A 14102-nucleotide genomic window follows, 5' to 3' on the forward strand; every position below is an offset into this window, starting at 1 on the left:
AGCTTTTTTTGTGTATCTGTGCATCCTGTTTCTGGACCCCAATGTTCAAATGATTATTAATCGGTGTGAAGAGAGAGAGGTATTTCTGTTAATTTGTTGGGGAAGAGGGAATTGTCCTTTATTATTATTTTTTGCCGGGCATCGGATATTTCCCCCCCATCCCCTTAGCGGGCGATAGCTGGAGGGAAGCGGCCTTCTGCAGTGATAACAGAAGAAAGGAATCTCCCAGTCAGGCATTCACCACATTAGCAAATAAAGTTTTCCTTTTTTAAGTTCTTAATGGCTTGTACTGCAGAGGTGTGTGCGTGCGGCAAATTCCTCTTTTTGAGTGTACGTGTGTGAGGGGCCCTCGAGATGGCCTGTGAAGCTGAATCCTGGCCTCCTCTCGTCTTTCACTTTGGCTAAGGCAGGTGAGCGACCAGCGCTTGTGTTGATGGTTTGAATTCGGGTAGGAGACTGCTGCGTTCCATTCAGTTGGAAATTTTGAACTTACAAAACCTTCACTTGAGCGGACTCCTCAACAATAGGGGAGAGGGGTGATTTAGATGGCAATAATTTTTTTCCCCTCACTTCTAACGTTTTGCTGTCTTATTGTTGTGCGATTTCTGTTGATGTCAGGTTGTAATTAATAAATGAGAATTGGTCCTCAATTCACTGGATGGGTGGGACCAGGAGGGCATTGATGTCATCTTGGGGTGGGGCTTGACATCATTTGGGGCAGGTCACCATGTCACCAATAGACGGGGCATGACGTGAGGTCCCCCAAAGGTCGATAAGTCTGCCACTGCTCCAATCTGTAGGAACTGCTCCAGAGTCCATAGAATCTTGGATGACTATTTCCTCGGGTGGATGTAGCTGTTACAAGGGGGCATAACTATAAGATTCAGGGGGGGGAGATATAGGAGGGATGTCCGAGGTAGGTTCTTTACTCAGAGAGTGGTTAGGGTGTGGAATAACTGCCTGCTGTGATAGTGGAGTCGGATACTTTAGGAACTTTCAAGCGGTTATTGGATAGGCGCATGGAGCACACCAGATGACAGGGAGTGGGATAGCTTGATCTTGGTTTCGAACAAAGCTCGGCACAACATCGAGGGCCGAAGGGCCTGTTCTGTGCTGTACTGTTCTATGTTCTATTACCACCAATGCATCCATTATTTCTAGGACCATTTCCTTAAATTCTCTGGGATTATAGATTATCAAGCCAGGAGGCCGGCACGGTGGTGCAGTGGTTAGCACTGCTGCCTCACGGTGCTGAGGACCCGTGTTTGATCCCGGCCCCGGGTCACTGTCCGTGTGCAGTTTGCACATTCTCCCCGTGTGTGCGTGGATCTCACCCCCACAACCTAAAGATGTGCAGGTTAGGTGGATTGGCCATGCTAAATTGCCCCTTAATTGGAATAAAAAAGAATTGGGTACACTAAAGTTATTTTTAAAAAGAAAAATAAATAGATTATCAGGCCATGGGGATTTATCGGCCTTCTATCCCATAAATTTTCCCAACACCATTTCCCTATTAATACTGATTTCCTTCAGTTCCTCCCTCATTAAACACTGTGTTCCCCAGCATTTCTGGTATGTTATTTGTGTCCTCCTTTGTGAAGACAGAAGTATGTAATTAGTTGGTCAGCCATTTCTTTGTTCCTCATTATAAATTCTCCTGTTTCTGACTGTAAAGTGCCCTTTATTTGTCTTCACCAATTTTTTTCTCTTCAAATACTTCTAAAAGCTTTTACAGTCAGTCTTTATGTTCCCACAAGCTTACTCTAGTACACTATTTCCCCCTCATTAATCAATTTCTTTGTCCTCCTTTGCTGAATTCTAAATTGCACCCAATCCTGAGGTCTGCTGTTTTTTCTGGCCAATTTGTATGCTTCTTCCTTGGATCTAATACTATCTCTAATTTCCCTTTAAGCCATGAAATGGCCACCTTTCTCATTTTATTTTTGCACAGACAGGAATAAGCAATTGTTGCTGTTCACCCATGCGCTCTTTGAATGTTTGCCATTGCCTATATACTGTCACCCCTTTGAGAAACATAATTATCATCATAACAAACTCATGCCTAATACCATTATAGTTTTCGTTATTTAGATTCTGGACCCTAGTCTCAGAATCAACTACATCACTCTCCATCTTGATGAAGAATTCTAGCATATTATGGCTTCTCATCTCCAAGGGGCCTCGCACAACTAGATTGCCAATTATTACTTTCTCATTACATAATACCTAGTTTATGATGGCTTGATCTTTGGTTAGTTCCTCAATGTTTTGGTCTCGAAAACCATCCCATATACGGGTCCAGCATTGGCCCCAGCCCTGTTCAAGTGCATCGAGGCATGCCTGTATAGATCACACTTTCCCGGAACCGGTCCCGATGTCTCACGAGTCTAAAACCCTCCACCGTGTTTCCAGCCATGCATTCATCTGCTCTATCCTCCGATTTCGACACTTACTGGTGCATGGTACAAAGAGTAATCCAGTGATTGTTATCTTTAAGGTCCTGCTTGTTTATTCTTTCCGAGCTACCTAAAAGCTGATTGCACGACCTTACCCCCCTTTTTGCCTATGTCATTGACACTGGCATTGACCCCTAGCTGCGGGGCAGCACGGTAGCACTGTTGCTTCACAGCTCCAGGGTCCCAGGTTCAATTGGATCACTTTCTGCGTGGAGTCTGCGCGTTCTCCCCATGTCTGCAGGGTTTCCTCCGGGTGCTCTGGTTTCCTCCCACAAGTCCCGAAAGACGTGCTGTTAGGTAATTTGGACATTCTGAATTCTCCCTCCATGTACCCGAACAGGCGCTGGAATGTGGCGACTCAGGGCTTTTCACAGTAACTTCATTGCAGTGTTAATGTAAGCCTAATTGTGACAATAAAGATGATTATTATTATTATCCTCCTCCCTCAGAGGCCGGCTTTAGCATTCCAGTACAGAGGTAAATAAATGCATGAGATGCTGTTGTTCAACTGCAGCTGCACTTTAAAAAAAAATACATGTTAACCGTTTTCTGCCCAAGTCTCCGAAAGATGAAACAGTACGAACGATAATTGATTTCTGCTTTTCTTTGCCTAGGCATGTTTTGCTTTAATACAGAAACACAGGATTTCAAAGTGACCCAGCAGATATTTGCCCATCGCACTAAGGTCCATCTCATGGTTCTTACCATAACTTTGGAACGGTTGACCATTTCCAAGGAGCAGTTCACAGTACAGATAAAATCATCATTTGTGCCCCACAGCCAGAATATTGACTTTGTAAATGGACCAGACTTTATGGGAGCAAGGTAAGGGTCAGAGGATGATTTTTGCTGTTCTACGTTGCAGCCTGAGGCAGTAAACCTTTCACGTATAGTGTTATTTTGATCAAAATCTCCTTTTTTCCTCTTTCCTTCCCTCATTCTCCAGTGGAGTTGCTAATGTCTTGTTCAATGGGCATTGCCAATCCTCCAGTATCTCATTCAAGTGGACAGTAAATGTTAGCGGGCTGTTGGATTGTAAAGACAGTGCTGGATGCATGTTAACACAGCTCTTTCTTGAATATTTTTCTGTCTAGACCCCCCCCCCCCAACACACACACACACACACAACATAACCCCCCCCCCCCCCCCCCCACACACACACACACACACACACAACATAACTCATTTGGACCCTGTTACTTTGCTTTTTTTCCCTGTCACCACTATTTTTGGTATAACACCCTGTTGTTGTCCCCTCTGTGAATTCCTTGGGCAAAATGCCACCCTCTCCTTGAACTTCAGCTATTTTACAATATTGATACCCTTACATTTTGCTCATTAAAAGCTTGACTTGGTTTTCTGCATTTTTCACCCATGTACTCATATAGTTTCCAGAAAGAGTCATTGGCTAATCATTAAGACCATGACTGATGATAATATCAGATACATTGGGTAGGGGGTTTCCATGAGTGTCTCCCATTCGCCACCCATAAATTTATCAGAAGGGCCAGGGCAACCACAGAGAAATGGCATTAATGCAGTTACATCGTTTTCTTGAAAAGTTTGTCTTGATTTTCTGCTGAAGCCACAGGGAATGTGCAGAAAATCCACAGTGGAAATTCAGCCCCACTGCATTGACTGTCGGTTTGACTACAGGGTTTAGTATTTTAATCCCTTTAGTATCCAAGTATTGTATAAAATGTACAAATTATCATTGACATATACAACATAAAACAATGTGTTAAACTCACTACTAATATGTTAGATAACGTCATTGTTTGAACATAGGAGTGTACTGTTAATAGTGCTAGGTGATAGTTTGAGCCTTAAGTTGCTCAGTAAATTGGACACTGAAGTATAATGCCAATTGTTTGTGCACTTCACAATTGGGTGAACAAAACCTTTGTTGATGCTCTTCTCCTGCCTCCTTACCCTTCCTAACCCCAGATTATCCCTCCTCTTTTTAATGTCTTCCAGGCACAGCTTTCTAAATTGTTACCAGTGGTTTGATTATGCAAATACTCTCTCGATCTGTTATTATGTACAGTATGCTGTGGACACAGTTAAAGATGGGAGTAACAGCCATAATGCTGCTCCCTTAGAATCATAAGGGCCGATCTAATGGAAATGAAACAGAGTCCCGTGTTGGGATTGTTTAACCAGGTGTTTCCCGGCGCTGAGAATGACCCTGCTATTAAACAAGACTTGCTTAATTTTTGGGCCTTGGTGAGGAACATCCTGCTGAACTGCACTTAGTCTGGCTGGGGCTGGTTTAGCACAGTAGGCTAAATAGCTGGCTTGTAATTAGAACAAGGCAGTAGCGCGGGTTCAATTCCCGAACCGGCCTCCACGAACAGGTGCCGGAATGTGGCAACTAGGGGCTTTTCACAGTAACTTCATTGAAGCCTGCTTGTGACAATAAGCGATTATTATTTTATATTATTTAGTCCCATTTCCTACACTAACGATCTCCGCTCGCTAGTGCAGGAAGCTCACTGAGCTAAATTGCTGGCTTTTAAAGCAGACCCAAGCAGGCCAGCAGCACGGTTCGATTCCTGTACCAGCCTCCCCGGACAGGCGCCGGAATGTGGCGACTAGGGGCTTTTCACAGTAACTTCATTGAAGCCTACTCGTGACAATAAGCGATTTTTATTTTCATTTCATTTTCATGCTGTTTTTAAATGGCACCCCAATCTCTAAACCCCCCTCACCGTGGCCTCCACTCCTAATTGACCAATTATGGCTCCTCAAGCCCCCCCCCCCCCCCCCCCCCCCCCCCCCCCCCCCCCCCACCACCACATAAGGGCAGGGCACCCCTGGGCCCGATCCCCAGCATGGGCAAGATGCCACCTGATCACCTTGGTAAGGGTGCCCTGGCAGTGCCCCTGGCAGCTTGGCAGTGCCACCTGGGTACCCTCAGCAGACTGTCAGCCAATCCTGGGAAAATGCTGGTGGGTTCTGAAAAAGACCTCTTACTGGGGCCTTCACAGGCTGCCCATTTCAATAGAGCAGGTTGCTGATTCCTTTGACTACCTGCTCCTGAGGAAACCCATCTGAATATCCGCACCTCAAAAACTATTTCTGCCTTGATGGCAGAATTCAGCCCAAACTGTGTGAATCCTCGTTATGCTATTTATACTGAGTTGAGTTTTAAATCCCATGTCCGAAACACCACCTCATTCCATCTGTACAACATTACCAACTGTCAGCCGGTGTAATTCTTATCCATTCTTTGTCACCTACGGTCTTGATTCTTCCTCTACCCGCTCATCCTTTCCAAACGCCCACATCCCGAACACAACAACCTGTATCCTGTTCAGCACTAAGTTCCATTTGCCTATTATTTTTTTGAAAATTATTATATTGAGGCATTTATTTATTAACACAACAACTATAATCACAAACCAAATCCAACCAACAGGGCTGTACATAACCAACTCAACAAAATACCCGACCAACCCGCCCCCACATTTCCCAACTCCCCTGCCTCCCCCTTTTGAACCCCTCCTCCCTCCATTGCTGACATCCTAACCTTTCTCAAAGGAGTCGATAAACTGCTGCCACCTCCGGGCAAACCCCTCGACAGACCCTCTCGAGGCGAACTTTATCTTCTCTAGGCTGAAAATTTCTGCCAGGTCACTCACCCACACCCCAGGTTTCAGAGGCCCCGGGTTCCTCCATTCTAACAATATCCATCTCCAGGCTACCAGCGAGCCAAAGACCAAGACATCAGCCTCTCTCTCCCCCTGGACTCCCGACTCTTCTGAAAACTCCGAAGAGCGCCAGTTCTGGACTCTGATCGCCTTCACCTTCAGGACCTCCGACATAACGTCGGCAAACCCCTGCCAGAATCCCCCAAGCTTCAGACAAGCCCAGAACATGTGGACATGATTTGCAGGCCCAGCCGCACAGTGCCCACAACTACCATCCAGCCCTTCAAAAACCTGCTCATCCTGGCAACAGTCATATTTGCCCTGTGGACCACCTTATACTGGATAAGGCCTAGCGCACGATAAGGATGCATTAACTCTCCTCCGAGCCACCTCCCACAGCCCAACCTCCAACTCCCTACCCAACTCTTCCTCCCACTTGCGCTTGACTACCCCAATCAGGGCTCCCTCCAAGTTCACCAGTTCCTTGCAAATTTCCAACACCTTCCCCTCCCCTACCCCTGTTCTTGACACCACCTTATCCTATAACCCTTGGGGCGGCAGGTGAAAAATGGACGATACCCGCCTCCAAACAAAGTCCCTCACCTGTAAATGCCGGAACCCATTCCCGCCGGATAGCTCAAGTTCTTCCTCCAAGCTCGGAAAGCCACCGTCGATGAACAAATCCCCCAACCAGCCCCCCCCCCCGGAGCAAACTGGTGATTCCTACAAATTGGTGCCCACACCGATGCCCCCTCCAGTCTCAGGTGCCACCACCACTGGGCTTGTGGAGTACCTGGCCGGCGAGAATGGCAGTGGCGCCGTTAACAGTGTACACAAACGTGTATTATTACAGGCGGCGAATGTGGAGAAGGTACGGAGCTGGGTCAGAGGGGTTGACTCCCAATGGGTCAGAATGGAGGAGAGTTTGAGTCGGGGGTCGGGATTGAAGGCGCTAGCGACAGCGCTGTTCCCGAAGGCCTTGGGGAGATGCTCAGGGAGTCTGGTAGTAATAGCTTCGTTGAGAATAGATTTGAGCCAGGGAAGTGGGATGGAAATTTTCGGAGATGGGAGGAGAAAGGAATTAGGACACTAAAAGATTTGTTTCTTGGGGGTCGTTTTGTGGGATTGAAGGAGCTGTCAGCAGTCACTCTTTCCCCCTCCAACTCCCCCACAAAACAATAACCCGAAACCCCCATCAACACTCTTAACCAGGACAATGGCCCACAGAGAAAACAAACCAAAAGGAACAAAACTGAACACCTCCTCCAAAGTACAATATCCTCCTTCTCCTGCCAGTCCATTGTCCCTGATAAACTCTATCACTTCCTCCGGCGTCCCAAAGTAAGGTTCACGGCCGTTATAAGTCACCCAGAGGTGTGCCGGGTATAGCATTCTGAATTTCACTCCCTTCTTGAAAGGGGCAGCCTTCACCTTGTTAAACCCCACTCTCCTCTTGGCCAGCTCTGCACCCAGGTCCTGATACACTCGAAGTTCGTTACCCTCTCAGGTACATCGTCTCATCTGCCTGGCCCACCTCAGGATCTGCTCCTTATCCAAGAACCGGTGCAGCCCCACCACCATCGCCCTTGGCAGCTCGTTTCCCTGCGGCTTCCTCAAAAGCACCCGGTCCATCTCCAATGATCGTTCAAAGGACCCCCTCTCCTATCAGCTTCTCAACCATCCTAGCCACATATCAGCCAGCGTCCACTCCCTCGCTGCCCTCCGGCAGCCCCACGATCCTCAGGTTCTGCTCCCGGGACCGGTTCTTCAGTCCTCCAGCTTCTCCTGCAGCCGCCTCTGAGTATACCGCATTACCCCCAACTTGGCTGCCACAGAGGTGAGCTGCTCCTTGTGCTCCCCCATCATTTCCTCCACCTTCTGGATCGCCTGGATCTGAGACTCCAGCATCGTTTCCAGACGGTCGATCCCCGCCTTAATCGGATCCACCGTCTTCAACAGGTCCTCCAAAGTCTCCTTCTTTTGCCGGATGAACTTCTCGTTCAAGAAGTCCACCAGCTGCTCCACCAACCACTGAGATGGTAGGGCAGGTCCCTTATCCTCCGCCATCTTCTCTGTGTCGCAGGTACAGATTCTCACTCCAACTGCTCCTTTTAAAACCATCCCGGTCCACGAATCTATCCACCTATGGTACACCCTCTCCTTCCACCACTCCTCCACCTTTTTTCCTCAACACATCCACCCGTTAGCCAGGGAAAAGGTGCAAAAACATCGCTGCAAGCGGGAACCACCAAATATGCGACTACTCACACTATATGGCCACCACCGGAAGTCCATTTGCCTATTATTGACCTATACTGGCCCCTGTCCTACAACAGATTTCAGGTACTCTTTTTCTAATCAAATTATCTCATGGCCTTGCTGCAACCCACCCCATTAAGCCCTTCAGCTCCCCCGAGCCCCATCCCTCTGATGAGGCCGCATCACGAGGTCAGCACACAGGACAGGGCAGCACGGCTATGCATGTGTCGCCACCAAGTGAGCAGGGGCCCTCCGACGCCAGAGGACGCTCGCCAGAGGCATCAAGGGCCACGGGACGAGATAAGCTGCCTCCACCTCTCATATGCATCCTGGGGAAACACCAACACATAGTGATAAAGCTAGGAGGACGAAGCACGTTGAGGATCACTGAGGGGAGGGGAATGGGTTGGGGTTTGATGGGGGAATGGCACCATCGGGAGTGGGGTATTCTACGGCACATTAAACACCTTTTTGCACAACCATTATGATGCCTTTGTCACTTCCGCAATGCGGGCTGGTCCCTGAGTCCTTTGTCTATCCCTCCAGGTATTGTGGGCATGTCCCCAGAGCTGTGTCCCATCCCCAGGGTGTTGGGTTGTTGCTCGTGTGGTATTACCTCACGCCATGTTCATGCATGTCCAGGCATCAAGGTGTGATTCGGATGCTAGGCAATGACTCCCACATGTTACATGGTCCGCCCACCCACAAGAATCCACTTGGCAAATTTCAAGTGCCCACTTAACCACGATTGCCGATTTCTTATTAGTAGCCTTCAGCCGTGCAGCCAAAGGCCTCAGCAGTCGGTGGGGGTATGGGTGATCGATGGAGCAAACAGGCAGGAACAAGGGTTGCCCTGGAATGGGTACACACGATCCAGGGTTGGCACAGTGGTGCTGCAAGTGATTTCCACCCCTCCCCCCGAGCACTGAGTGGCAATCCCAGCGTCTCTGCGTTCTTTGTGAGCAAAGATGGCTACTTGCATCCGCAGCTCCCCACAGAAGTCCTTGTGCCAGGTTTCACGCTTTTCAAAATGAGTACTAATCGGTCCCAGCATGAGCACTTGCTGGGGAGGACGCTGAGTAATGGGAGGCTGTTGGATATGGGTCGCTCTCATTGATTGTATGGAAATGCTGCTTAGGTGGTGATAATTGGTTCGATTTCACCTATGGGAGCCGAATGCATCGCAAACTGTTCGGCTCTCGGCATGCCTCTCTCGCTAGTCACAGGCCTCGTTACGCTTGAGCGAGACCGCAACGAGGCCGGGGAATTGCGCTGCAGGTATCTGTAGATGATGGTGGTCTGCTTCTGGATGGTACTTTGTTCTAGCTGACCCTTCTGTTTCCAAGTAGTTTGAAGGAGGAAATACCTTTTGAGGAGGCTTCCAACCCTGCAGTTAGAAGTTCAACAAACTCTTTGAGGGTTGCAAATGACAAAACCGCACAGAGACCAATTCCCATTGGGCCACGTTATGTCCTTGCATTTAGGAAATATGCAACAGGTAGACCAAGCGCAGACTGGGGAGCATCCCAACATTTATTACACAAATACACAAAACGCAAAATTCAAAAATGAGGAAAAAATGTTAACATTTTTACATTAGACCTAAATCCACCATTAGACAATTGTTCCTGTATACCTCCTCAGTGATGTCTCACATAGCCCCAGGCATACTCATGCCACAATTTGGGAACCATTGTCCTAAAAAAGACAACTTCAGCCTGTCTGTTCTCATGAATTATAGCCCCTCACCTGTGTGATGTTCCTTGTATTGTTCTCCAAGATAGCTAAAAGTCATAGTGTTTACAAAGAACATCAAGCTATGTCTTTAAAACAAAGCTAGTTTATTTTACACCACTTTAAATGGTTCGCACACTCTCCTAAGTAATAGCTAACAAAATAACAGTATTGCATCTATGTTACAGTAATCTATTATGTCTCTCTAATATAACCAACTCTCTAACTCAACCTCGCACTATCCTTCTCCATAAGCTTCTCCCAGAATGCTTCGAGCGCAACCTTTTGTAAGACTACTCAGTGATGCCATCTAGTGTTGATTTACAAGGACATCACCTTGTTAACCCTTTATTCTCCTTAGATTATACGTATCATTACAAACTCATTGCCTGAGGTCAGTTAAGATCATTCTTTGTACTCTTCCCAAAAAAAAGCCTTTCTTTCTTTGTAATTTAGGTACATCTATGGACAGACGCTTACCCCAGAGGTCAAAGGAGCTGCAAGGCAAAGTGTCCACATGATCGTAATGCCGCTTTCAGAGTCTTTGACCCTTTTGCCAAAAGAGCAAAGAAATTCCTGGGAGTTCCTCACTGCAGTGGCTGATACAGAAGAGCAAGTGAAGGAATGTTTTGTGGAAGGACAGACCCTGATTCAATTAAACCAGTTGTACTCTTCACATGTGGCGGCATGGGCTGCACTGTGGGAGCAGAGCTGCATCAATGTGACGGGCTGCAGAAGGCTAAACCAGGCTCTGTATGGGTGTCTGTATTACCTGCTTAGTGATCTCCCCCCTCTGAAGCCTACAGACTTCCAGTATATTGGACTAAGTCCCGGAGGCCTCTCCAATGGGGGTATCGGAGAAGATCACCATGGCCACATCTTTTGGGATCAGGTAAGAGATACTGTTCATGAAGAGCCAGATCATGCGGCTGGACTTTGGAGGCATTTTGGTGGAACATTCCTGGTTAAGAATTCTGCTTACTCCAGTAGCTGAGTGGAATCTGATCCCAGTCAATTTTCAACAGTCTGGGCAACGTACGTATTACCATTTCTGTTGAGGAACCCGCCAGTGGAGAAGATATAAAGTGCCTGTGGCTGTCCTTTCTGCTCCTCCCACCCACCCCCAAACATTACTTACATGAGGCCAGGGTTGCTACGTGATTGTAGGACTCTGTTGCCTGTCCCCCCAGCAGCACCCATGCCCTCCCATGGGTGCTGCTGAGCAGAAGGCCTCACCACTGTTTGATTTGCTTGTGGTCGGACGGATATCCCCAAAAAGAGGTAGTGCAGGCCTCTCGCTAACTCCAGCTGGCAGATTAGACCCTGATACCTCAACAAGATTCTGTCTGTGGATTCCCCAGTTAGCCATATGCTCAATGGTTAATGTACTGGATAGCACTAATATCATCTTTTATTTTCTAAAAAACCTTTTTGTGGACCAAGGGGAAACAAAAATCACAAACCCATAAAAAGACAATGGGCGCAATCCTCCCCCCCCCCCCCCCCCCGCCAACACCACCGCCGGGTGAGTCCCGAAACGCCGCCCCGGCACCCGCATGCGATTCTCCCACCCCCCCCACCCCACAACTGGCGCGCCGAGATTTATGGCTGGCCGCTCGGAGAATCGCCGCTCGCCGTTTGTAATGGGCGAGCGGCGATTCTCCGGCCCAGATGGGCCGAGCGGCCTGCCCAATACGACGGGTTCATGCCAGCGCTGACCACACCTGGTCGCTGCCGGCGTGAACAGCGTGGGAATGCTGCGGGGCCGGCCTGTGTGGGTGGGGGGGGGAATCGAGCACCGGGGGGGGGGGGGGGGGGGGCGCTCAAAAGGGGTCTGGCCCGCGATCGATCGGCGGGCCAGCCTCTCTGAAGGACGCACTCCTTTCCTCCGCCGCCCCGCAAGATCACTCCGACATTTCTTGCAGGGCGCCCGCAGGGAGGACGGCAACCTGCGCATCCGCAGGTGATGTAATTTATGCAGAGCCGGCCGTGTAATTTACGCGGTGCCGCTTTTACGTGGCGCCAAGGCTAGGAACGGCGCGTAAATGACACGGCGCCGTTCCTAGCCCCCTGGGGGTGGGAGAATAGGGGGCGAGGATGGGCCTCCGACGCCGGAGTGAAACACTCTGGCGTCGGCACTTAGGGCGCGATTCTCCGCTCCCGGGAAAAATCGTGAAGGCCGTCGTGAACTCGGCCGAGTTTCACGACGGCCTCGGAGTCCGCTCCTCTCACCGAATTCACCCCACCCGGGGGGCTCGGAGAGGCGCTCCGTAACTCTCGGCCGCGCCGAGAATGATGCGACGGCGGCGCCTAAGTGACGTCAGCCGCGCATGTGCAGGTCGGCCGGCTCCAATGCGCAGCTGATGTCACGACGGCTGACAGCTCAAACCCACACATGCGCGGTGGCCGTCTTCCCGTCAGCCGCCCCACAAGTCGTGGCGGCTTGATCTTGCGGGGCAGCGAAGGGAAAATAGTGCGTCCCGTTGAGACGCGGGCCTGACGATCGGTGGGCACCGATCTTGATCCTGTCCCCTCCCGAGCACAGTTGTGGTGCTCAGTCCCCACCAGGCCCCCTACAAGCCCCAAAACGGGCATCTCACGGCGATTTCACGACGGCAGCGACCAGGTGTGATTGCCGCCGTCGTGAAACGGTCACGAACGGCAGGCCGCTCGGCCCATCCGGATCGGAGAATTGCCGGTCACCGTGAAAAATGGCGAGCAGCGATTCTTCCGAACGGGGGGTGGGAGAATCGCGGGGGGCTCCGGGGGTCATGAAATTAGTCGGGGGGCCCTCCTGCGATTCTCCCACGCGGCGTGGGGAGTGGAGAATCGCGCCCTTAGTCTCCCGTTGGGACAATCCCACCCAATATTCTTTGTTCCTACTTAGCATTTGGGTGAGATCAGCTGATGTGGGAACGGATTGGAGATCAAATCTCGTCTCTCATCATGTCATGTGGTACATTAAAACACTGAGACCAGAGAACCCAATTAGTATTATTAATTTGAAAAACGCCTCTCTCAATCTCTGATCAATGGCAGGACGCCATTAGGATCACATTCTCCATGTTAATTAATTTAATAGTCCTGCGAGCCAGTTAACAGTTTGCAGAACCCCTTTAAAACATTTCACATTGTTTGTTTCAGGAAACCTGGATGTACCCGAATGTGCTAGTGTTCTACCCAGAGCTGGCACGCACCCTCCTGAAGAACCGTATTCGTACACTCCCTGCTGCCAAGTACATTGCAAGACAAGAAGGATATATGGTAAGCAAGTGGCAACAGGACAATTAAGTTCCTTTTCACATTGTAGACTTACTATCTCACACCTGCCTTTACTTGTAACAGGGTTCCGCTCCTCGTCTTTTCTCCTCTTCTCCATATGTTGGCTGTGTTAGTGAAACGGCTTTCTTCATGTCTGTCACACTTTCATTCTTAAAAGAGCAAAATGATCCTTGCATTGACCTTAAGAGCTGAGATTTGCATAGGTACGTACCTTTCATTAATTTCACGGAGGAACATCAGACAGGTTTCTTTCCAATACGTGTTGTGCGCCACCTGATTTTCCATTATCCAATAAACCGGGGTGATCCAGAACATCTGACCATAAACCTCGGAAAGTCTCAATTGATGAATAACTGCTAATATAATTGGTTTATTTCCCATATTTCAGGGAAAAATTGTGTAGCCAGAACCGAATGACTGCTATGGTTACATTTGATAACTTGACTGTCAGAAGATTATTTGACTGTGATGAGGGTTGCAATGTAGGAGGTGTTGGCAGGATATTATGGTTTAAAAAAAATGCATTTAGAGTACCTAATTCTGTTTTTTTTCCAATTAAGGGGCAGTTTAGCATGGCCAATCGACCTACCCTGCTCAGCTTTGGGTTGTGGGGGTTGTGGTGATGTGCATCACTGTATATACACAAGGGGTTAATGTAAATACACTACAACGAAGTAACCACTAGAGGGAACACCAGAGATATCATGACATGCAGACT

At 48.9% G+C, this 14102-nt stretch overlaps 1 protein-coding gene across 5 annotated transcripts in view; it reads left to right on the forward strand.

The window, feature by feature from the left end:
• pgghg (protein-glucosylgalactosylhydroxylysine glucosidase) overlaps positions 1-14102 on the forward strand; it is a 94508-nt gene that overhangs the window by 25314 nt on the left and 55092 nt on the right. For all 5 annotated transcript variants that reach the window (XR_005461896.1, XM_038807615.1, XM_038807617.1 and 2 more), the window contains 3 exons: positions 3071-3281; positions 10559-10994; positions 13247-13366. Coding sequence is in view for 4 of the 5 variants with exons in the window: in XM_038807615.1 (XP_038663543.1) it covers positions 3071-3281; positions 10559-10994; positions 13247-13366 (767 nt within the window). In the remaining variant the exon portion in view is untranslated. The remainder of the gene's footprint in view (positions 1-3070; positions 3282-10558; positions 10995-13246; positions 13367-14102) is intronic.

This window comes from Scyliorhinus canicula, chromosome 9 (assembly GCF_902713615.1).
Source record: "Scyliorhinus canicula chromosome 9, sScyCan1.1, whole genome shotgun sequence".
Lineage (NCBI taxonomy): Eukaryota > Metazoa > Chordata > Chondrichthyes > Carcharhiniformes > Scyliorhinidae > Scyliorhinus > Scyliorhinus canicula.